Genomic DNA, 22,080 nt, shown 5'->3' with positions numbered 1-22,080 from the left:
TAAGAAGGCTTTTCTTCTGTTATTAACAGGTCATTAAAACCCCAGCCCCTCCCACTGCCCCAGGTATGAACAGGTAATGTAACAGCAGCATCTCTTTCCATTCAACAGGATCAGGCCCTCCTCCCCTATCCAAGTCCGGAACTGGCTAGCAGAGATTATACTGTATATCTATCTATCTGCAGGGACAGGGACGTCAACCTATGTGTTGTCCTTTGAAAAATCCCCTTTTGCTCTCCGCGGCCAATGGGAAGCTTCTTTGAATCCCATTGGCCCTCGACTGGCTGGAATGGGCGGGATCCACCAAAGCAGGCCGCTTCCTGTTCCTGTGTGTGTCTATGTCGCCTCCTGCTGGCCGCTGCCCGAATTGCAGTCTCTATGTACAAGATGTGCCTCTAAACTTTGCGTTATATACTGCGCATGGCATGAAGCAGTATATATGTCAGAAGGGCTGAAGCTGGCAGGGTCCTCAGCAGCGACTCTTTCTCTCCATGCTAGCAGGACGGCTTTTCAAACAATCGAAGAATTGCAGAGGTTTTTTTTGGGGGGGGGTCATCTAGCCCAACCCACGGCAAATGTCCAGCAGCTTCCAAGAAACAAAATCGGAAAACGAAACGGAAAACAAAGCAGAATAACATAGGGAACACGAGGCGTCGTAAATTTAGGAAGGCACAGATCCCGGCAAAGGCAGAAGTGTAGCAGCGAAAAATACAATTCCCAGAAGGAAAGGCAGCAACCGTCTAGGGAGCCCATGCAAATGACCCAGTTCCTCTTTCCTTTCTCTCTTTTTGGTTTGTGGCTTCTGTTTTCAAAGAGTTGGAAGGGACCCCCAAGGGTCATCCAGACCAACCCCCTGCAATGCGACGCAGGAATCACAAATCGCAACGGCTGAGGCCCACCTGTTCGCAACAACGGGATCCCAAGCCTGGGACGGGTGGCATGCCGGCGTCTGGCCGCAGCGGGGCCAGCAGCTTTTCCGCGCCGCAAAAATGCACCAAGGCGTCTTTAACGGGAAGTTCCAGATCGGGAGCGGAGGGGGAACGAATCGTCGGCGCTGCTCCGATCTGGGAGCCGGGAAGGCCGAAAGACTGAACGCAGGGAGTCCTACAACCGTAGAAGTGAAAGGGACCCTGGGGGTCATCCAGTCCAACTCCGTACAACGCAGGAATCGAGTCCGTAGCGGCTCCTGCCCCCTTCCTCTCTGAACCCCCACATCCAGCTCCCCGAAGGGCGAGGGCGCACCATCCAGCTCCTCCCTCTCGACGGATCCCCAGAGCCCCTCGTCTCAGTGGACTTGGAAGAGACCGAAGTAGGTGAGGTAACGGTCAGCCTTGAGGCGGACATTGGCAATGGTGCGGACGCGGATGGACTCGTCAGGCCGGAGCAGGACCAGGCCGGAGACTTGGCAGACGCGAAGTTCGGGGTCCTGGGGCCCAGAGCTGGTGGGGGGGAACTGCTCCAGGCAGCGCAGGGCCAGCTCGCCGTCTAACATGATGTCCAGCTTCATGTAGATGGTCTTCCCTTCGTTGAAATGGACCTGGCAAGGGGTGACAGGGAGAATAAGCTCAGAATCGCAGAATTGTCTGGGACCCCCAAAGGCCATCCAGCCCAACCCCCCTGCAATGAAGGAATCTCAGCTAAAGAATCCCTCGCAGGCAGCCGCCTGAACTCTTGCCAGAGTGGTGCATACTCTGGTTATCTCCTCCTTGGAGATAAAATTGAGGTGGAATCCTGACAAGACGGAAGTACTGTTCTTGGGGGACAGGAGGCGGGTGTGGGGGACTCCCTGGTCCAGAATGGGGTAACTGTGCTCCTGAAGGACCAGGTGCGCAGCCTGGGAGACATTTTGGACTCACCGCTGTCCATGGAGGCGCAGGTTAATTCTGTGTCCAGGGCAGCTGTTTATCAGCTCCATCTGGTACGCAGGATGAGACCCCACCTGCCCGCAGACTGTCTGGCCAGAGTGGCGCATGCTCTGGTTATTTCCCGCTTGGACTACTGCAATGCACTCTGCGTGGGGCTACCTTTGAAGGTGACCCGGAAACTACAACTAATCCAGAATGCGGCAGCTAGACTGGTGACTGGGAGTGGCTGCCGAGACCACATAACACCGGTCCTGAGAGATCTGCATTGGCTCCCAGTACATTTCCGAGCACAATTCAAAGTGTTAGTGCTGACCTTGAAAGCCCTAAACGGCCTCAAAGACCCAGTATACTTGAAGGAGCGTCTCCACCCCCATCGTCCAGCCCAGACACTGAGGTCCAGCTCCGAGGGCCTTCTGGCGGTTCCCTTACTGAGAGAAGCCAAGTTACAGGGAACCAGGGAGAGGGCCTTCTCGGTGGTGGCACCCGCCTTGTGGAACGCCCTCCCAGCAGATGTCAATGAAATAAGCAGCTATCTTGTCTTTAAAAGACATCTGAAGGCAGCCCTGTTTAGGGAAGTTTTTTAAATTTAATGCTGTATTGTTTTTAACACTCAATTGGGAGCCGCCCAGAGTGGCTGGGGAAACTCGGCCAAATAGGCAGGATATAAATAATAAATTGTTGTTGTTGTTATTTCCCAAACCTCTGAGTTCAGCTGACCCCTAGATCGGCTTAACCTACACCTTTCACCGGCCCAACCCAAATCCTCGCGAACTCGCAACAAGAAAGAAGTCAAGAAATGTCAGTACAGTGGTACCTCGGGTTAAGTACTTAATTCGTTCCGGAGGTCCGTTCTTAACCTGAAACTGTTCTTAACCTGAAGCACCACTTTAGCTAATGGGGCGTCCTGCTGCCGCTGCACGATTTCTGTTCTCATCCTGAAGCAAAGTTCTTAACCCGAGGTACTATTTCTGGGTTAGCAGAGTCTGTAACCTGAAGCGTCTGTAACCCGAGGTACCACTGTATTTACAATTCACATTAATCACCCGTCGCCGTTAGCTAGCAATAATAAAATGTGTATTTAAAAAAGAAGGTCAAAAGAATGACGACGCTGTATTATTATTTTTTAATCTCACCTAAAGAGATGGGATACGGAGGGTCCTTGTTGGCCAGACAGGGGCACTCTGTACATGCTCGTGCCCTTTATTGCCGAGACCTGTAACCCCCCTTTTGACCTCTAGACCTTTATTTGCCCCTACGCAGCCCACCAACCCCGGGGAGATCAATACTGACAACTTTGGGAAATGTTCTTTCTCCCTCTTCCCCCCGCCCCCCAAGAACCAAAGTTCATCATTTCCCAGGATGCCTTGCTCTTTTTACCCACAAGTCTCCGCTTCCTCCCCCCTGAGAACACCGAAACCACCTGGACCCTCCCTGGCCCCAGATTACCTTTCACGCCCTCACCTGGCAGTACAGGTAATATAGGCCCCTCTTGGCCACTTTGAATTCGCCCCGGCTGCTGTCGTAACGGAGGGGACTCGTCGTGTTGAGTTTAGCTTCCACCCACCCGCGGATGGTCCCATCAGCATCTATGGGGCAGGGTGGGGGGAGAAGGAAACAGTTGAGGAGTTTGTGGCTGGCAAAGCATCTCTCCAAATTGCCCCCCTTTGCCTCGCTACCCCGGTTAGATTACCCAGCGGGGTCCTGATTTTGAAAAATTTGATAAAATATCTACAGTAGTTTTTGCTATGTGAATGGTGCCATGCGCGCACACACGTGTATATGTATGTATGTAACAACTACATACAGGGACATGGGTGGCGCTGTGGGTTAAACCACAGAGCCTAGGACTTGCCGATCAGAAGGTCGGCGGTTCGAATCCCCGCGACGGGGTGAGCTCCTGTTGCTCTGTCCCTGCTCCTGCCAACCTAGCAGCTCAAAAGCACATCAAATAGATCAATAGGTACCACTCCAGCGGGAAGGTCAAAGGCATTTCCGTGCATTGCTCTGGTTCGCCAGAAGCGGCTTCGTCATGCTGGCCACATGACCCGGAAGCTGTACGCCGGCTCCCTCGGCCAGTAAAGCAAGATGAGTGCCGCAACCCCAGAGTCGGCCACAACTGGACCTAATGGTCAGGGGTCCCTTTACCTTTTTTAACAACTGCATATATAAAAAATAAGAACGGATCCACGTGGATCCTCAGGATTTTTGCATTGGGTCACCCCAAATTCACCATCAGATCACATGTCTGTGGCCACAGAATGAACCGCAAAAATCATGCATCCACTGTTTCGTTCAGAATATATATTTTTTCTTGTTTTCCTCCTCTAAAAACTAGGTGCATCTTATGGAGCGAAAAATACGGTAGAACATTTGTGGATATTTAAAAAACTACACACACACACATTCACAGCCGTACATTTAAAGTGCCTTGATACCCCTCTGAACGGCCGTGGCTTCCCCCACAGAACCCTGGGAGTTGTAGTTTGCCAAAGGCGCTGTGATACAATTATCAGAGAGGTTTAGCAGTTAATCCCTCTTCCCAGGGAATTATAGCTCTGCGTGGGGAACAGGATCTCCTATCAACTCTCAGCACCATTAACAAACTACAGCTCCCAGAAACCTTTGGGGGAAGCCATGACTGTTTAAAGTGGCCTGGACGCTGCTTAGGGCCCTCGTATTTAAGGGACCACCTCTCCTGGTCTGCCCCAAAGAGGACCTTAAGGTCCATATATAATCATAGTTTAGAGGGTCCTGAGGAAGTCAGACTATCCTCCACCAGGGCCAGGGCCTTCTCAGTGGTGGCTCCGACCTGGTGGAATGCTCTGTCCCATGAGACCAGAGCCCTGCAGGATTTAACCTCCTTCCGCCAGGCCTGTAAGACAGAGCTATTCCACCTGGCCTTTAATTTGAATCCAGCCTGATATTTTATTTCCCTTCTCTTCCCTCCCCTTCCCCTTTTATGAAGATCACCTGCTCTGAGACCCCACAGCTAATTCTCCCCTTGCCTCCTCGCTGGCCCAAGTAGGACCAATTCAGCCAGCTAGCCCTGGGGATTATCTGACTGATTTTTGAATTTTATTGTTATTCATGTTTTTATAGTGTATTTTATGCTGCTTTTATAATTAAGTGTTTTAAACTGTTTTAAATTTGTTGTTAGCTTCCCTGAGCCCAGTTTTTGAACCAGAAAGGGCAGGGTATAAATAAAAAAATATTATTATTATCATTATTATTATTATTAGGGTGCGGACAGGGTCTCAGAAGCCTTCCCCTCTTCTCCCCACCCAGCCATTAAAGAAGCCCCAGCAGAAGAAGTGTTACCTGCCTGGATCCCAGCTCGTCCTTCTGTGGGCTGCACTGAAATAATAAAAATAAAAGACGGGGGTCAGGCAGGACTCCTGGGTCCCCTAGGGGATCGCGAGAAGGTTACTGAGGGTGCGAGAAGCACCGTTTGGCGAGAAAGAAGACCCCCCCCAAACCAAAGCAGTCCCTCCTAAATAAAAGCAGGGGGGGCTGTGGGAAGGGTCCCTATTTCTTCCCCCGACGGGTGGGCTGAGTGGGGCCAGATCTGGGCGCAAGGCGCAAGGGAGCGTGCCACATGTTCTCTCACCTTCGTAGTGCGCAGCTGAGACAGTGCTGGGTCTCCGAGGCCGGGAGCGCTTGCCTTTGGCTGCTGTGAAATGGGGAGAAATAATAATAATAATAATAATAATAATAATAATAATAATAATAATAACAATAATAAATTATTTATACCCTGCCCCACTGGTTTCCCCAGCCACTGTGGGCGGCTTCCAACAAAACACTAAAATACAATAACCTATTAAACATTAAAAGCTTCCCTAAACAGGGCTGCCTTCAGACGTCTTCTAAAAGTTTGGTAGTTATTCTTCTCTTTGACATCTGGTGGGAGGGTGTTCCACAGGGTGGGCGCCACTACCGAGAAGGCCCTCTGCCTGGTTCCCTGTAACTTGGCTTCTCGCAGCGAGGGAACCGCCAGAAGGCCCTCGGAGCTGGACCTCAGCGTCCGGGCAGAATGATGGGGGTGGAGACGCTCCTTCAGATATACTGGGCCTTTGAGGCCGTTTAGAGCTTTCAAGGTCAGCACCAACACTTTGAATTGTACTCGGAAACGTACTGGGAGCCAGTGTAGGTCTTTCAGGACCAGTGTTATGTGGTCTCGGCGGCCGCTCCAAGTCACCAGTCTAGCTGCCGCATTCTGGATTAGTTGCATTTTCCAGGTCACCTTCAAAGGTAGCCCCACATAGAGCACATTGCAGTAGTCCAAGCGGGAGATAACCAGAGCATGCACCACTTTGGCCAGACAGTCTGCAGGCAGGGAGGGTCTCATCCTGCGTACCAGATGGAGCTGGCAGACAGCTGCCCTGGATACAGAACTGACCTGCACCTCCATTGACAGCTGTGAGTCCAAAATGACTCCCAGGCTGCGCTCCTGGTCCTTCAGGGGCACAGTTGCCCCATTCAGGACCAGGGAGTCCTCCACACCCGCCCACCTCCTGTCCCCCAAAAAACAGTACTTCTGTCTTGTCAGGATTCAACCTCAATCTGTTAGCCGCCATCCATCCTCCAACCGCCTCCAGACACTCACACAGGACCTTCACCGCCTTCACTGGTTCTGATTTAAAAGAGAGGTAGAGCTCGGTAGGGGACGTGGGTGGCGCTGTGGGTTAAACCACAGAGCCTAGGACTTGCCAATCAGAAGGTTGGCGGTTTCAATCCCCGCGACGGGGTGAGCTCCCGTTGCTCAGTCCCTGCTCCTGCCAACCTAGCAGTTCAAAAGCACCTCAAATTGCAAGTAGATATATAGGTACTGCTCCGGCAGGAAGGTAAACAGCGCTTCCGTGTGCTGCTCTGGTTCGCCAGGAGCGGCTTAGTCCTGCTGGCCACATGACCCGGAAGCTGTACTCCGGCTCCCTTGGCCAATAAATCGAGATGAGCGCCGCAACCCCAGAGTCGGCCACGACTGGACCTAATGGTCAGGGGTCCCTTTACCTTTACCTTAGAGCTGGATTGAGCCTTGCTAGGTCAATAAGCACAGCTGTGAATGCACGATTCCAGCCAGCGCCTAGTTATAGGATGGCGGAGAGAGTTGCGGATTCCGGGAACTGTAGTTTACTGGGCGTTGCTAGGAGACCCCTCCTGTTCCCCTCAGAGAGCTACGAATCCCAGAGTTCCCAGCGAAGAGGGACTGGTTTTTATGCCACTCTGGAAACTGTAGTTCCAGCAGGGGAACAGGGGTCACCTTATGTCTCTCAGCAACCTTAACAAACTACATCTCCCTGTATGCCACAACTGCAGCAAGGATTTTGTTAGCTAAGAATTGGAAAACACAAGAAGTTCCAACAGTGGAAGAATGGCAGATGAAGATGGATGATGGACTTTTCGGGGCTAGCTGACCTGACTGGAAGAGTCGGCGACCAGAAGGAGGAGGAGGACCAGGAGGAATGGATGAAATTTAAAGACTATTTAGTTAAATATGTTAAGATAATTTAATTGGAGAAGCTTGCAATTATCCGATAGGCTTAGGATTTAAATATGTAATGTTAGGAATTAATACGTTTAAATTAGAAAGAAAGAAAGATGTTAAGTGATTAAGTTAATTTTATGAGAAAATTGGTTTTGGAAAACTGTTAAAATGAGATACACTGAAATTCAACTAGAGGGAAGCAAGGAAGTCACTTAACAATGTTAAGATTGGTTTAATTACGGTTGAGATTTTTGTTTGTTTGTCTGTTTGTTTAAATTTTTTGGAAAATCAATTAAAAAACATTGAAACAAACAAACTACATCTCCCAGGATTCTTTGGGGGGAGGTGGGGGAGTCCTGGCTGTTTAAAGTGGCGTAGTGCTTCTTTCAGAAGTCCAGTGTGAATGCGGCCTATTTCAGCCTTCGCCGTCCCGTCTCCCCTTGACTTCACCCCCCCCCCCGAGGTGAACTCCATTGTTTTTCAAAACAGGTGGGTTTGAGACCTGTCCCCGACCCTCGCCTGGTTTCGCTGGCCTGCTGAAGCCGTTCCTGGGATGTGAAGGCTTTGCCCCAGAACCCCCTCCAGCCCCAGATGCCCAGCCACGTTGGACTACAACTCCCATCGTCACTGCACGGCGGTGCTAGCTGGGGGGCGGCTGGGAGTTGCAGTCTGAAACATCCCCAAATCAGCACAGACTGTGGAAACTTCACACTGGACTTCAGGCATCTGGCATTGTGTGTCTCCCCGTTCTTCCTCCAGACTCTGGGTCCTTGGTTTCCAAATGAGATGCAAAAGCTGCTCTCATCAGAAAAGAGATTTGGGTGGTGTTGGTCCACTGTGCTTCATTAAGTCCAGGGTCAATGCAGCCGTCTACCAGGAGATTTTGGAGCACTTCATGCTTCCTTCCGCAGACGAGCTTTATGGGGATGCTGACTTCATTTTCCAGCAGGACTTGGCACCTGCCCACACTGCCAAAAGTACCAAAACCTGGTGCAATGCCCATGGGATTACTGTGCTTGATTGGCCAGCAAACTCGCCTGACCTGAACCTTATAGTGAATCTATGGGGCAGTGCCAAGAGACAGATGAGAGACATGAGACCGAGCAATGCAGAAGAGCTGAAGGCTGCTATTGAAGCTTCCTGGTCTTCCATAACACCTCAGCAGTGCCACAGGCTGATAGCATCCATGCCACGCCGCACTGAGGCAGTAATTGATGCAAAAGGGGCCCAAACCAAGTACTGAGTACATATGCATGCTTCTACTTCTCAGAGGTCCAATATTGCTCTATTTGAAGTCCTTGTTTTGCTGATTTCATTTAATATTCTAATTTTCTGAGATTATTAATTTGGGGTTTTCATCAGCTGTATGCCATAAACATCACAATTATAACAAATAAAGGCTTGACATATCTCGCTTTGCATGTCATGAGTCGATCTCATATATTAGTTTCACCTTTTAAGTTGAATTACTGAAATAAACGAACTTTTCCACAATATTCTAATTTTTCGAGTTTCACCTGTACAACTCCCACATTCCCTGGCCTATCAGGGGCCTCGCCTGCTCCCCTCCCCGTCCACTCCATTGAGGAAGGCGGCGACACTCACCCTGTCTCCTCTGCCGCAGCGCCCCCTGCTGGGCAAAATGGTGCAGGAACTTGCCTTGGCTGCTCCAGCCGGTAGACAGCACCACCTAGAGGGAGAGAAGGACAATGCAAGACAGAGGGCAGGCAAAATTACAGGTACAGTATACAGTGGTGCCTTGGTTCTCAAACACCTTGGTTCTCAAACTCCGAAAACCCGGAAGTAAGTGTTCCGGTTTTCGAACGTTTTTCAGAAGCCGAACGTCCGATGCGGCTGTCGGCTATCGTTTCAGGGGCGCCCACACCAATCAGAAGCTGCGCCTTGGTTTTCAAACATTTCAGAAGTCAAACAGACTTCCGGAACGGATTAAGTTTGGCACTTTTGGTTTTGCTATTTATTTCGGGGGGGGGGGGGTTAGGCTTTTTTGGTTAATTTGTTTTTTGGGACTGTGTGGAAGCCAGTTCAGCTACTGACTGATCGATTGTGCGACTGCGGAAATGGGTAAAAGCCCCGCCCCATCCAAACAATGACCATCATCAGTGCAGGTAAGGGGAACAAAATTATTTAAATTTTTATCATCTACAATACTGTCTTATTTATTTTATAGTACAGTACATTGATTATTGCTTTCGTTTTATGGATCCATGGTCTCGTTAGATGGTAAAATTCATGGGAGAGAGAGCCACATACCGGGTCCAGCTCTTCGGCGTCATCCTCGGACAGCAGCTCCTGAGGACCAAAGGGAAAGAAAAGTGAAATAAAAAAGTAAGGTCATATACCGTATTTTTCACCCTATAGGACACACCGTCCCATAAGGCGCACCTAGTTTTTTGGGGGGAAATAAAGGGGAAAAAATTATTCCCCCCCCAGGCGCGGGGCTGGGGCAGCCCGAGCTTCCCCCAACCCCAGCCCCCAAACAGGCAGCTCTCTGCAAGCCGTGGGAGCCCAGCGCGGGCTCCCGCTGCTTGGGGAGAGGTCCGCGAAGCCTGGAGAGCGAGAGGGGTCGGTGCGCACCGACCGCTCTCACTCTCCAGGATTCAGCGAAAGCCTGCATTCGCCCCATAGGACGCACACACATTTCCCCTTCATTTTTGGAGGGGAAAAAGTGCGTCCTATAGGGCGAAAAATACGGTGTGTATACACACACACACACACACACACACACATATATATATATATATATATATACACACACACACACACACACACACACACACAGATATATACAGTGGTACCTCTCGGGTTACATACACTTCAGGTTACAGAATCTGCTAACCCAGAAATAGTGCTTCAGGTTAAGAACTTTGCTTCAGGATGAGAACAGAAATCGTGCAGCGGTGACGCAGCGGCAGCAGCAGGAGGCCCCATTAGCTAAAGTGGTGCTTCAGGTTAAGAACAGTTTCAGGTTAAGAACGGACCTCCGGAACGAATTAAGTACTTAACCCGAGGTACCACTGTATAATAAATGTTCCTAAATGTACCAACCAAGTGCATACATAGATGTGTGGATCGCATGTCTGGAGCAGTACAGGAAGACCGCCCTGAAACCATTTTCACTTCCAAACTGACCAAACGTTTTCTCTGCAAGGAGGGAGGAGGTGGGGGGAGCCTCCCCCTTGTCTTTTCCTTCACAAATCCTGACTTAAGGGTATGTCTGTCTGTGTTTGAATAGGGTGAGCCTGTGACCTGGCTCAGGAACGAAGTATTTGTCATTACAAAAGACTGGCCAGGCTCCCCAGGGTATCCAATCAAGTGAGCATTAACAGCTAACCTGCCGGACAGGAGATAAACAACGCATTCAGATTTCTGCTGTAGACCACCTCTTCTGTGATGTAGGTATGATGTTTCTGGGGTGGTCTTGGACTCCAGGGCGGGCAATTTAAAATTTCTATATAAGGGCGGGCACACCTTGGTTTGGGGTCTCACTCCTTCTCCTGCGTGTGAAGGGGGCACCCTGTTGCAACAGATCAATAAAGATCAGGCTTACGAGCTGCTTTTCTTTATTGCAATAAAGAAAAATCGGCCCTTATTCCCTTATGGGGGACACAGGAGCCCTTATAGAGTCCTTTGTAGGTTCTCCATCGGTCGGAGAAAATAACAGAGGCCGACCAGAGAATACTGAGAAGCAAAGCAGCTCGTAAGCCTGATCTTTATTGATCTGTTGCAATAGGGTGCTCCCCTCTCACGCAGGAAAGGAGGACTCAGAACCAAGGTGTGCCCACACTTATATAGACATTTAAATTGCCTACCCTGGAGTCCAAGACCACCCCTCCATACATCATAGATACATCACAGAAAAGGTGGTCTACAACAGAAATTTGAGTGTCGTTTTTCCTGTCTGACAGGTTATCTGATAATGCCTTATCTGATTGCCTTTCCTGGTAGTCTGCCCATTCCTTTGAGATGGTGATTACCCAATTCCTGAGACAAATGGAAGGTTGCTTCACCCCCTCCCTCCTTGCAGAGAAAACATTTGGTCAGTTGGGGAGTCAAAATGGTTTCAGGGCGGTTTTCCTGTGCTGCTCCAGACATGTGGTCCCCATATCTATGCACGTGCTTGTTTGGTACATTTATGAACATTATTTTTTTTTATTTCAATATATAACCCTACAGATTTAACTCAGGGATGTTAAGAAGATAGCGATGCAAAGTTCCAGGCTGATTTATTGCTCCGTACCTGTGGGAGAGGACGGTTTTGGGAAGGGTTCAAAAATGCAGCCCTGAGATGTAAATTTTTTTTTGAGAGCAGGGAGTTCAGCCTGGAGATGGTTGCCCCGGAAACCCAGAAAACATGTCTCTCCCAACATCCCGGCTGCTAACGCCTTTCTTAAAAGTTGCATTTCAGATCCTCCTCTCTGCTGTCAGGGGGAACATCAGGAAGGGGGGAAATAGCGGGGTGGGGAGTACATTTGGGGGAGAGGAGGTGTGAGAACGGCCAGTCACCGTTTCAGGAACATCGGAAACCATCTGATATTGAGCTCAGCGCTGTCGAGTCTGCAGAACAGACACGCTCAAATTTAAAGAAATGGGAGTGCCTGATCACTTCACTTGTCTCCTGAGAAATCTCTATGTGGGACAAGAAGCCGCAGTTAGAACTAGAAATGGAACAACTGACTGGTTCAAAATTGGGAAAGGAGTACGGCAAGGCTGTATATTGTCTCCCTGCTTATTTAACTTATATGCAGAATTCATCAGGCGAAAGGCTGGGCTGGATGAATCCCAAGCCGGAATTAAGATTGCCGGAAGAAACATCAACAACCTCAGATGTGCAGATGACACAACCTTGATGGCAGAAAGTGAGGAGGAATTAAAGAACCTTTTAATGAGGGTGAAAGAGGAGAGCACAAAATATGGTCTGAAGCTCAACATCAAAAAACCGAAGATCATGGGCACTGGTCCCATCACCTCCTGGCAAACAGAAGGGGAAGAAATGGAGGCAGTGAGAGATTTTACCTTCTTGGGCTCCATGATCACTGCAGATGGTGACAGCAGCCACGAAATTAAAAGACGCCTGCTTCTTGGGAGAAAAGCGATGACAAACCTAGACAGCATCTTAAAAAGCACACATCACCTTGCCGACAAAAGTCCGTATAGTTAAAGCCATGGTTTTCCCAGCAGTGATGTATGGAAGTGAGAGCTGGATCATAAAGAAGGCTGATTGCCGAAGAATGGATGCTTTTGAATTCTGGTGCTGGAAGAGACTCTTGAGAGTCCCATGGACTGCAAGAAGATCAAACCTCTCCATTCTAAAGGAAATCAGCCCTGAGTGCTCACTGGAAGGGCAGATCCTGAAGCTGAGGCTCCAAGACTTTGGCCACCTCATGAGAAGAGAAGACTCCCTGGAAAAGACCCTGATGTTGGGAAAGATGGAGGGCACAAGGAGAAGGGGATGACGGAGGACGAGATGGTTGGACAGTGTTCTCGAAGCTACCAGCATGAGTTTGACCAAACTGCGGGAGGCAGTGGAAGACAGGAGGGCCTGGCGTGCTCTGGTCCAGGGGGTCACGAAGAGTTGGACATGACTAAACGACTAAACGACAACTCAGGAAGGCCTGTTAATTTTACTCTGAGTCGGGCTAGCTTTGCCGCCACTCCAAATTTCTGACGCAGGGTTGTGCACAGCCCACACCTGTCGCCACTCAGCACTCAGAGCATGCTCAGAGGTACCCTTGCAAGTGCCAATGCCACGATTTGCCCGAGGGAATCTCAGGACAAAAAACAGCAGCGTCCTTCATCAGTCAATTAAAACATTTCTACTCCAGTATGGCTAGAAAAATAACACAGTAAAGACAAGCACTGTGTGAAATGTATGTTTTCTTATCGCATCCACGCAAACCTGTCTCTTAATTTTCAGAATGTAGATTCATCTTCATCCCATTAGAAAAAAGAAAAGTTTCCAAAGAACCAGTCAACTGCATTAACTCAGTAGGTCATTCTTGCAAAGTACTACCAGATGAGGCTTCGTAGGATGTGACCTTTGACCTGGAGAAGAATGTCCGTCCGTCCGTCCCCATCTCATGGGCGGAGGATGAGCAAGACGCAATTGCTCTATTTTAAAGTAAAACAACTCTGCGCATGCTCAGAAGCTCTCTCTCATTTGCCATGACGCATCAAGCATACAGAAGAGAAAACATTAAACAATGATTTGAGCTGCTCCTTTTATCATCAGGACAGTTAAACTATTGGGATTCCAAGAGGCAGGGAATGGCCACCAACTTAGAATCGGGAGAATTGTAGAGTTGGAAAGGGACCCTGAGGGTCATCTAGTCTGAAATATAAAAATTAAGGTCTTATATATATATAATAAATGTACCAAGCAAACACGCACATAAATATATAAACCACATGTCTGAAGCAGCACAGGAAAACAGCCTGGAAACCATTTTGACTCCCAAACTGACCAAATGATTTCTCTGCAAGGTCAAAGGAAAATGGAAAAGCCTCCCCATTGTCTTTTCCTTCACAAATCCTGTCTTAAGGGTATGTCTGTGTATGAATAGGGTAAGCCTGTGACCTGGCTCAGGAACTCAGTATTTGTCATTACAAAAGACTGGCCAGGCTCCTCAGGGTATCCAATCAAGTAAGCATTAACAGGTAACTTGCCAGACAGGAGGTAAACAATGCACTCAGATTTCTGTTGTAGACCGCCCTTTCTGTGATGTAGGTATGATGTGTCTGGGGGTGGTCTCGGACACCAAGGCGGGCAATTTAAAATGTCTATATAAGGGCGGGCACACCTTGGTTTGGGGTCTCACTCCTTCTCCTGCGTGTGAAGGGGGCACCCTGTTGCAACAGATCAATAAAGATCAGGCTTACAAACTGCTTTGCTTCTCAATATTCTCTGGTTGGCCTCTGTTCTTTTCTCCGACCGATGGAGAACCTGCAAAGGACTCTATAAGGGCTCTTGTGTCCCCCATAAAGGAATAAGGGCAGATTTTCATTTATTACAAGTCCAGGAATCTCAGCAAAAGCATCCATAACAGATGGCCACCCAACCTCTGCTTAAAAACCGCCAAGGAAGGAGAGAACCCACCACACTGCAAGGGAATCCATCCCTCCATCAAATGGCTCTTGCTGTCAGAAAATTCTTCCCGATGTTTCGTTGGAATCTCTTTTCTTGCAACTTGGACGGATTTAAAAAGAGGATCGGGCAAATTCATGGAGGAGGGGAAGGCTATGGGGTGGGGTGGGGGGCTTCTGGGCCCCACCGTGGAAGGCAGCAATCGTTTTGCATACTAGTTGCTGGAAACCACAGGAGGGAAGAGAGTTCGAATCCTGGACGTTTCCCACAATGGGCATCTGGCTGGCTGCTGTGAGAGCAGGGTGCTGGCCCAGATGGGTCTGATCCTGCAGCCAGGCTATTTGCATGTGCAGACAGGTGGGAGGGCTGCAAAGGAGTCCTGGGGCTTCAGCACGGCCTCTGCGTTTTCGAGGACTCTGCTGGGCCTCGTTCGCGTCTAACAGATGGGAGCACTCAGCGATGGCTTTTTGTTTTTATTTGCAAAGGCCTGGGAAGGGAGCGATCGGGAGGTTGCTACGGAGAGGCAGCCAGGACAGGCCGGCCTCCAGCCTCAGGGGGGCCAGCCCAGCTGTTGGGCGTGTGGGTCCAGCGGGTGGGGTGGGGAAAAGGTGCACCAGAGGCTTCACCTCTCAACCACACGTCACACCCCACTCGTTTGGGGGTTTCGGCTCCATTTCCACAAAACCGCTGCTCCAATCCAGCCTGACTGTTTTATGACTAGTCCATGGCAGAACCATCTGGAGGGCACAAGGTCGTCAAAGGATCCCGGCTGCCTCAAAGAGATTTACTCGGTTTTCAGAGCATGCAGTTCTGGCAAGATCCAGGTTCGAATCTCGGGCCAACGACTGAGTCACTTGGGTGGGCTCGGCCAAGCTGTGAAGGCTCTCCGCTTTCCCCACCTGAAAGGCGGGCTGGGGCCGGGGAGATCTCTCTCGGGTGGCCTCTCCCCACCCGAATCCGACCCCATCCTCACGCTCGGCAGGATTTCTCTGCAGCAAACCCCTGGCAGCGTTAAAACAGAGCCATTTGCACAGGGAACCCGAATGGGAGGCGTCCAGATTCGCATCTGGAACCCTGGTCTCTCCCAGGCCCTACTCCGGTACTCTAACCACTACCCCACCCTGCCTCTCTAAGTAAACGCATCTGTTGTTTCAAACATGGCATGTTAAAGGGGGTCCCCTGCTTTTGCCCGGTTTCTCTCCCCAACGCACCAGCATGCTGAGAAGAGGCTGCACCGGATGAATTCCCGCCTGCAGCGCAGCGGTTTCTGAAAGGTGCGGGAACGTGACCCACTTAGAGCTATTTAAAGGACTTGGAGGAAGTGTTATGCCCACTCTGCAGACCATAATAACTACTGGGCTGCTTCCCACAGCCCAGGGCTCAGCAGGGGTTGGCAGGCATGTGGCGGTCTGTGGTCAGGCGTTGCGTGCCCGCAAGGCGGCAAACAGTGTGCTTTGCCTCAGGGGTCTAGGAATGTTTCCCAGCCATGCAGGGCTGTGCACTGTTTACTGGCTGGGTACAGACCAGCCTGCTCTGCCAACCGGGCACCCTCCAGAGGGGAGTCGTAGCCCCAACCCATCTGGAGGGCGCCTGCTTGGCAGAGGCTGGTCTAGATCTTATGCCCATTGTTCTGCTCTGACCCTGGAGGTGCAGGCAGCCTCGTGACCATTTCCAGAGGGATCAGCTGCAGAGGGATCAGTTAGTGCCGGGGCTCCCAAAATGGGCAGCATCACCCGGGCGGCAGTGGGATTGCCAAGGGGCAAAGGGGGCAGGCGTGGGGCACCGAAGTTGTAAATGACTTCCACCAGCTGGAATCACTGGGTCAAATTAATCACCGCAGTTCAAGAGTTTTAATTGGGTTGCAATCAATCGTTGCTGTTTGGAATCTGAGAATTGCAGAGTTGGGGGGGGCAATAGTCCCCCAAAAAGTTTGGTACCCACTGAGTTAATTTCTTCCTCTCCCACGACAGGATTGGAAATAGCAGAGCAAAGCTAAGAAGGTTGTGCCTTATCGCTAGCTGTCAAACGCTTATCTTGGGCATATTTGAGGTTTGCGTTTGAACTCTTGCCTCGCCTGGCCTCTTGGCCTCACTGTTTACAATCTCCCTCCTCCCTTCCATTTATTTATATACAGGACTGTAGAGCTGGAAGGGACTTCCAAAGATCATCCAGCTCAACCCTCTGCAATGCCATTCAGAATCACTCTTTGATTAACTTCCTGCAACCATAAATCTGCTCACCTTCAAAGAGTCACACGTGTGTGTGTGTGTGTGTGGGTGGGTGGATGTTGTTGGCAGATACGCATCCTGCAAGGCAGGCGCCCCTCCCCTCTGCCTCGGGTCTCATGCGTTTACAGCAGGTGGCCGGATAATCGCCGACTTAAAGTGCGCACAGCGGAGCGCATTCCTCAGCCCTCCCGGACGCACGCCCTGCGCTGCTTTCGCCCAGCCCTGGGTGCGCCTTAGGGGTGCTGCTGGCTGCACCTAAGAGTGCCTTCCCTCCCGCTACTCCCCGCCCGTCCGCCTCGCCGCCCTCGGTGCGAATCTCTCTGCAACTCTGCGATCTGGGGGGGGCCCGAGTTGGGTCCCCCCCTCCTCCTCCCCAAGAACCTTTCCGTGCGCCTCGCTGGCATTACGCGCGGCTTGGAACCTTGCGCGCTGGCCGTGCGCCCCTCACCTGTGGCACCGCGGCGGCGGGCGGCGCTTCTTGCTGGGCGGCGCGGGCGCTGGATCGGGGCCAGGCGGCCAGCAGGAGGCTGAGCGAGGCCAGCAGCAACGCCGAGCCGGAGGCCAGCGCCAGCGCCAGCAGCACCAGGCGGGCGGGCGGCTCCCGGGCCCGGCGGCGCCTCCCCATGGCCGGGGCAGGAGAGGGCGGACCAGGCCGGCGGCGGCGACGGCGAACGGCGATTGCAAGCGCGGAAGCGACCGGGCGCGGAGAGGCGGTGCCGGAGGACGAGCAGGAGGCGGCGGCGGCGGCTGCAGCAACAGCGAGGCCGTCGAGGGGAGGCCGCGCTCGGCCGCCTGCCAGCAGCAGCCCCGGCGGCGAGAGGCCGAGGCGGAGCAGCAGCACCAAAACAGCAGCATCCGGACAGGAAACGCCCGCCGGAGCTGCGGCGCGCCGAGGGCGGAGCAGGCCCGGCCGGGGGCGCCGGCACAGGAAGCCGCGGCCGCCGCCTACTGCTCCAAGCGCGCGAAGTAGAGCCTCCAGCTTCGGTGGCAGTCTATCTTAGGGAAGGGAGACGAAGCCCAGGGGCCGGTGATGCTGGTGGAAAACTATGGACTGCTTGCCTGGCTGCTTTCCCGGCCCAGCTTGGCAGCTTTTGGATAGCCGAATGGATAGGCTGGAATGATCTGCTGGGGACCACGCAGCAGTGAGTTCCGCAAGTTAACGCGTCCCGAAGAAGGAGAGCGCGCGCGCGAGTGTCGCCCTCTTTTTTCCGCAAAAAAAGTTTTTATTGGTTTTCACATTATAAACAAACTAACACATAAGACAAACATAAATCATAACCTTATGGAAAATCACACTTATTGGAAATTACACTTATTAACATTGTTCAGTGACTTCCTCGCTTTCCCTTGGTTGAATTTCATTGCATGTCCTTTTAACGGTTTCCCAAATCACAGTTCTTATGGAATTTAACTTAAACATTAACATCCTTAGACCTTCACATTATGAAATTAAACATATTAATTTGACACTTAACATAAATAAAATCCTAAGGCAATTAAATGTCTGCAAGCTGTTTTCAGCTAATGTAACTTAACATATTTAACTAAGTAATCATTAAATTTAATCCATTCTTCCTGGATTCTTCCAGTCAGGTCGGCTAGCTCCGAAAAATCCATTATCTTCATCTGCCATTCTTCCACCGTTGGTCATTCTTGGGTTTTCCACTTTTTAGCTAACAGAATACGCGCAGCAGTTGTGGCATACAAAAATAGTTGAACATCTTTCTTGGGCAGTTCCAAGCCTGTTATTTCAAGAAGAAAGGCCTCTGGTTTCTTTATAAATGTATATTTCAACATTTTTTTTCAATTCATTATAAAGCTTGGCAGCTTCTGGATAGCCGAAGCTGGCGGGCTGGAATGAACTGCTGGGGACCACGGAGCAGGGAGTTTCGCAGGTTAACGCATCTCGAAGAAGGAGATCGCTTGCCCGAGTGTCGCCCTCTTGGTTGTGTGTAACTCCCGCACCTCTACCCAACACGTACTGTACTTAGATTGCCTGGGGGTGGTTTGCGAGGATGTAGCTTCACACGTTACGGGTTTGGGGTTTTTTTAGCGGCTGGGGTGGGACGTCAATTGAACAAACCCGGGGTTTCTGCCCAAGCGTGTGATCTCACAGGACTTGGGAATCAACGATCGTGCCTTTCCCCGCTCCACTTTTTTTCAAGGTGTAGGTTTAAAGTTGAGGCGTCGACACGTGTTAGCTATGGGCGTGTGAACGTCGCGGAATAAAGCACGGGTCACATCGGAAACAGCGAGGAGTCTTGTAACACCTTGAAGGCGGAACCGCTTAGTGGTGGCAATAGCTTTCGAGGAATACAGTCTGTCCCATGCGGGAAGTGTTACCACGTGTGTACACACACACACGTGTTGCATGGAGGGGAGGTTGTCAACAGTGATGTCAGAGGGGAATGAAATGTCGTGATCGGAACCCGATTACGTCACTTTCCTATGCATCCTGCGAAGTGAGGATTTGGAGTTGCAAATGTTACAAATTATCCTACTTCTCGGTTGAATCTTTCTCTGGGGGCGGACAGCGTGGAAAAAATTAATTCATTTTTAAAAAATGCTTTTATTTCGGATTTTTTAAAAAAATGCACAATTCCTGCGCTAGCACGAACCTAACCCGGGTCAACCCGCGGCTCGGTTCAGACGAGCATCAACCCAGGAGAGAGATCCCAGCTTGAAAAGGAGCAAAATAAAATAAAATCAAGCAGGCAATTTCTTGCTTTCACTTCTGCCCAACTCTAGCAAAAAGACGGAGACATCCCGTGCAAAGGGAGCTTGCAAAAAAAATGTCTTTTGCTCCGGATGTTGCAAATGGTTATTTAACAAAAAACCCCGCAGCTTCTCCTTTGCTCAGCGTGCAAACCAGAAGGAAGTGAGTCCGGTTTCCTCGCACGGCATCCCTGTCTGGAAAGAACGGGGGCATCTGGGTCAACACGTGTCGGCGTGTTCACACGTGCATAGGTGCATCTTCCCCTTTTTTTTAAAACCGCTTTTGTGGTTTCGTCTCCCTTTGCCCTCCCCCCACCCGCCACTTAAGGTAGCGTGGCCGAGCGGTCTAAGGCGCTGGATTTAGGCTCCAGTCTCTCCGGGGACGTGGGTTCGAATCCCACCGCTGCCAGATGTTTTTCGCAGGGTTTTGCTGAGTCGGCGGCGCTTCCCAGGCTTGGAGGGGGGGGGGAAGGCAGCTCGCTGTTTTCCTGGCTGGCTCCTCCTCCCTCCACCTCCGTCGCATTCTTTTCCCCTTCTGCAAAAGGAAAAAAGGAAAGGGGAAAAAAGCACAGGCGATCCTTCCATTTCTGGCTCCCGGCAGCCTCTTTAATCCCAGCAAGCGTTGGTGGTATAGTGGTGAGCATAGCTGCCTTCCAAGCAGTTGACCCGGGTTCGATTCCCGGCCAACGCAGCAGATTTTTAAATTTTTATTTTATGTTTTTTTTAAAAAAATCCACTGCTCCCGTAACCTTGCTGTTGATTTTTTGCAAAATGCAAACGCCCCGCACCCTCCCGAGATGCAAACAAGGATAATCGAGGTTCCCACACGCTTCAATGAAACAATTGGGGGGGGTGCTTATCTATTGTTAAGGAAATGCTAATAATAATAATAATAATAATAATAATAATAATAATAATACCCCTCTTCCCATCGCACCCGCAGACCCCCTGATGCAGCAGAACTAAGCTCGTTTGGCCCAGGATGCAACTTGCCAAAAAGGCACACCATGCAGCCCAATATTATGGTTGCACAGAGTTGGGACACCCAGCGGTCATCTAGTCCAACCCCTTGCGATTCAAGAATCCCAACTAGACCATCCATGACAGATGGGCAGACAACTTCTGCTTAAAAACCTCCCAGGACCATTTGCTCCACTGCCCAGCTGCTCTTAACTGGCAGGAAAAAGTCTTCCAGGTGTTCCCTTTTTACATTTTAAGTGCTGATTTTTAAAAAATTGGTTTTCACATATTGCATTACAATACCAAAGCCAACACTATTTCCTCCCCATCCCCCCATCCATTTCTATTTCCTCAATATTTCCTCATATTCTTCTTTTCTCCTTCCTCCCACTTCCCTCCACCCCCTCGATTTCCTCCACACTACACAATTTACAATAATCTTTGCATTCTGCAATCTTCTCAAATCATCTATATATTCTTTCCTTACTAATTTTTCCTTAGTAATCTTTCCTTACTAATTTTTCTTCCATCCATCACTTCACATTTTAATCTAGGCATATTAGCGTATCTTTTTTAAAGCAATATTTTTTGCCAGATATTCATCAAAACATTTCCACTCCTTTTTACGTTTTTGATTCGACTGATTTCTGATTATAGCAGTGGATTTTGCCGAAATTAAATATTCATTTAGTTTAAAAATCCATTCCTGTCATTTAGTCACATTGAGTCAAAGGTCTCCCTGTCATTTAGTCGCCTTTCTTGCAACCTGAATTGAGAAAGGAGACCATTGGGCACGAGAGCATTTCAGAGTACAAAAAGGACTCTGCCCTCAGGAGCTTACAATCCGCAATTCAACAAGGGAGGTTGCAGAGCAGGGATCAATTGGGAACCGGCCGGAGCGATAGACACTTTGTTGGACTTCTGCGACCACTGGTTGCGGCCACCATGGCTAACGGTTAGCGAGTTTTTGCGCATGGATGTCCACAAATCCCTGTCTAATAGGAATTATAAGAGGGTCATGTTGAGCCAGGGGGCGTTGAAAACAAGAAGAAGGAATCTGATCGCCGGATTTCAGGCAGGGTGTCGTGTGATCAGAGTGACAAGAATGGTTTGGGGCAGAAGACTGAGGGGGGAAAACCACCCCATGTTAGATTATTTGTGTTCCGGGATAGACCGCTCCTGACTTTGAATTCATGGATTCGAAGTTAAATCCTTTGAAGACAGAGGTCCTCTGGCTGGGAAGGGACGATATGGGATTTGGGGGGGGGGGGCAACTCCCATCTCTTGCAGGGGTGCAATTAGTGCCAGCACCGTCCGTTAAGAGTTTGGGTGTAATCTTCGACACCTCCCTTTCCATGGAGGCGCAGATTGCAGCTATAACAAAGGCGGCACTTTTCCATCTCCGCCAAGCTAAGCAGTTGGCTCCTTACCTCGCTCGCCCTGACCTAGCCACTGTGATCCATGCGACGGTCACCTCCAGACTGGATTATTGTAACTCGCTCTACGTGGGGCTGCCCTTGAGACTGACCCAGAAACTCCAGCGGGTGCAGAATGCCGCAGCGAGACTCCTTACAGGGTCCTCGCTGCGAGATCACATTCACCCAGTGCTATACCAGCTGCACTGGCTCCCAGTGGGGTACAGGATCAGGTTTAAGGTGCTGGTTCAAAGCCCTATACGGCCTAGGACCCTCGTACCTACGGGACCGCCTCTCCTGGTATGTCCCACAG

General features: G+C 50.4%; 1 protein-coding gene and 1 long non-coding RNA gene across 2 annotated transcripts; one reads left to right on the top strand and one right to left on the bottom strand.

Moving 5' to 3' along the window:
* Positions 1-543: 543 nt before the first annotated feature.
* Positions 544-17,390, bottom strand: TNFSF12 (TNF superfamily member 12). Its single transcript, XM_082197893.1, has 7 exons — positions 17,126-17,390; positions 9,619-9,657; positions 8,953-9,037; positions 5,470-5,532; positions 5,181-5,216; positions 3,324-3,448; positions 544-1,534 (listed from the first exon to the last, which is right to left on the bottom strand). Exons 1-7 carry the CDS (start codon positions 17,300-17,302, stop codon positions 1,283-1,285), a joined length of 777 nt encoding a protein of 258 aa, XP_082054019.1. The 5' UTR covers positions 17,303-17,390; the 3' UTR covers positions 544-1,282.
* On the top strand, positions 7,642-8,942 carry LOC309518152. Its single transcript, XR_014213367.1, has 3 exons — positions 7,642-7,739; positions 7,837-8,173; positions 8,452-8,942. It is a non-coding gene; the product is annotated as an uncharacterized lncRNA (long non-coding RNA).
* Positions 17,391-22,080: the final 4,690 nt, after the last annotated feature.

The sequence above is a fragment of the Podarcis vaucheri genome (assembly GCF_965113315.1).
Source record: "Podarcis vaucheri genome assembly, chromosome: 13".
Taxonomy (NCBI): Eukaryota; Metazoa; Chordata; class Lepidosauria; order Squamata; family Lacertidae; genus Podarcis; species Podarcis vaucheri.
This window is presented reverse-complemented; position numbering and strand designations above follow the sequence as displayed.

Excerpts from the sequence above, each read along its gene's own strand:
- TNFSF12 (XM_082197893.1), bottom strand. The coding sequence starts at position 17,302 with ATGGGGAGGCGCCGCCGGGCCCGGGAGCCGCCCGCCCGCCTGGTGCTG. Across the intron at positions 9,658-17,125 it reads CCGCCGCCGCGGTGCCACAG|GAGCTGCTGTCCGAGGATGA; the intron begins GTGAGGGGCGCA and ends TTTGGTCCTCAG. Across the intron at positions 5,217-5,469 it reads CTCAGCTGCGCACTACGAAG|TGCAGCCCACAGAAGGACGA; the intron begins GTGAGAGAACAT and ends TTATTATTTCAG.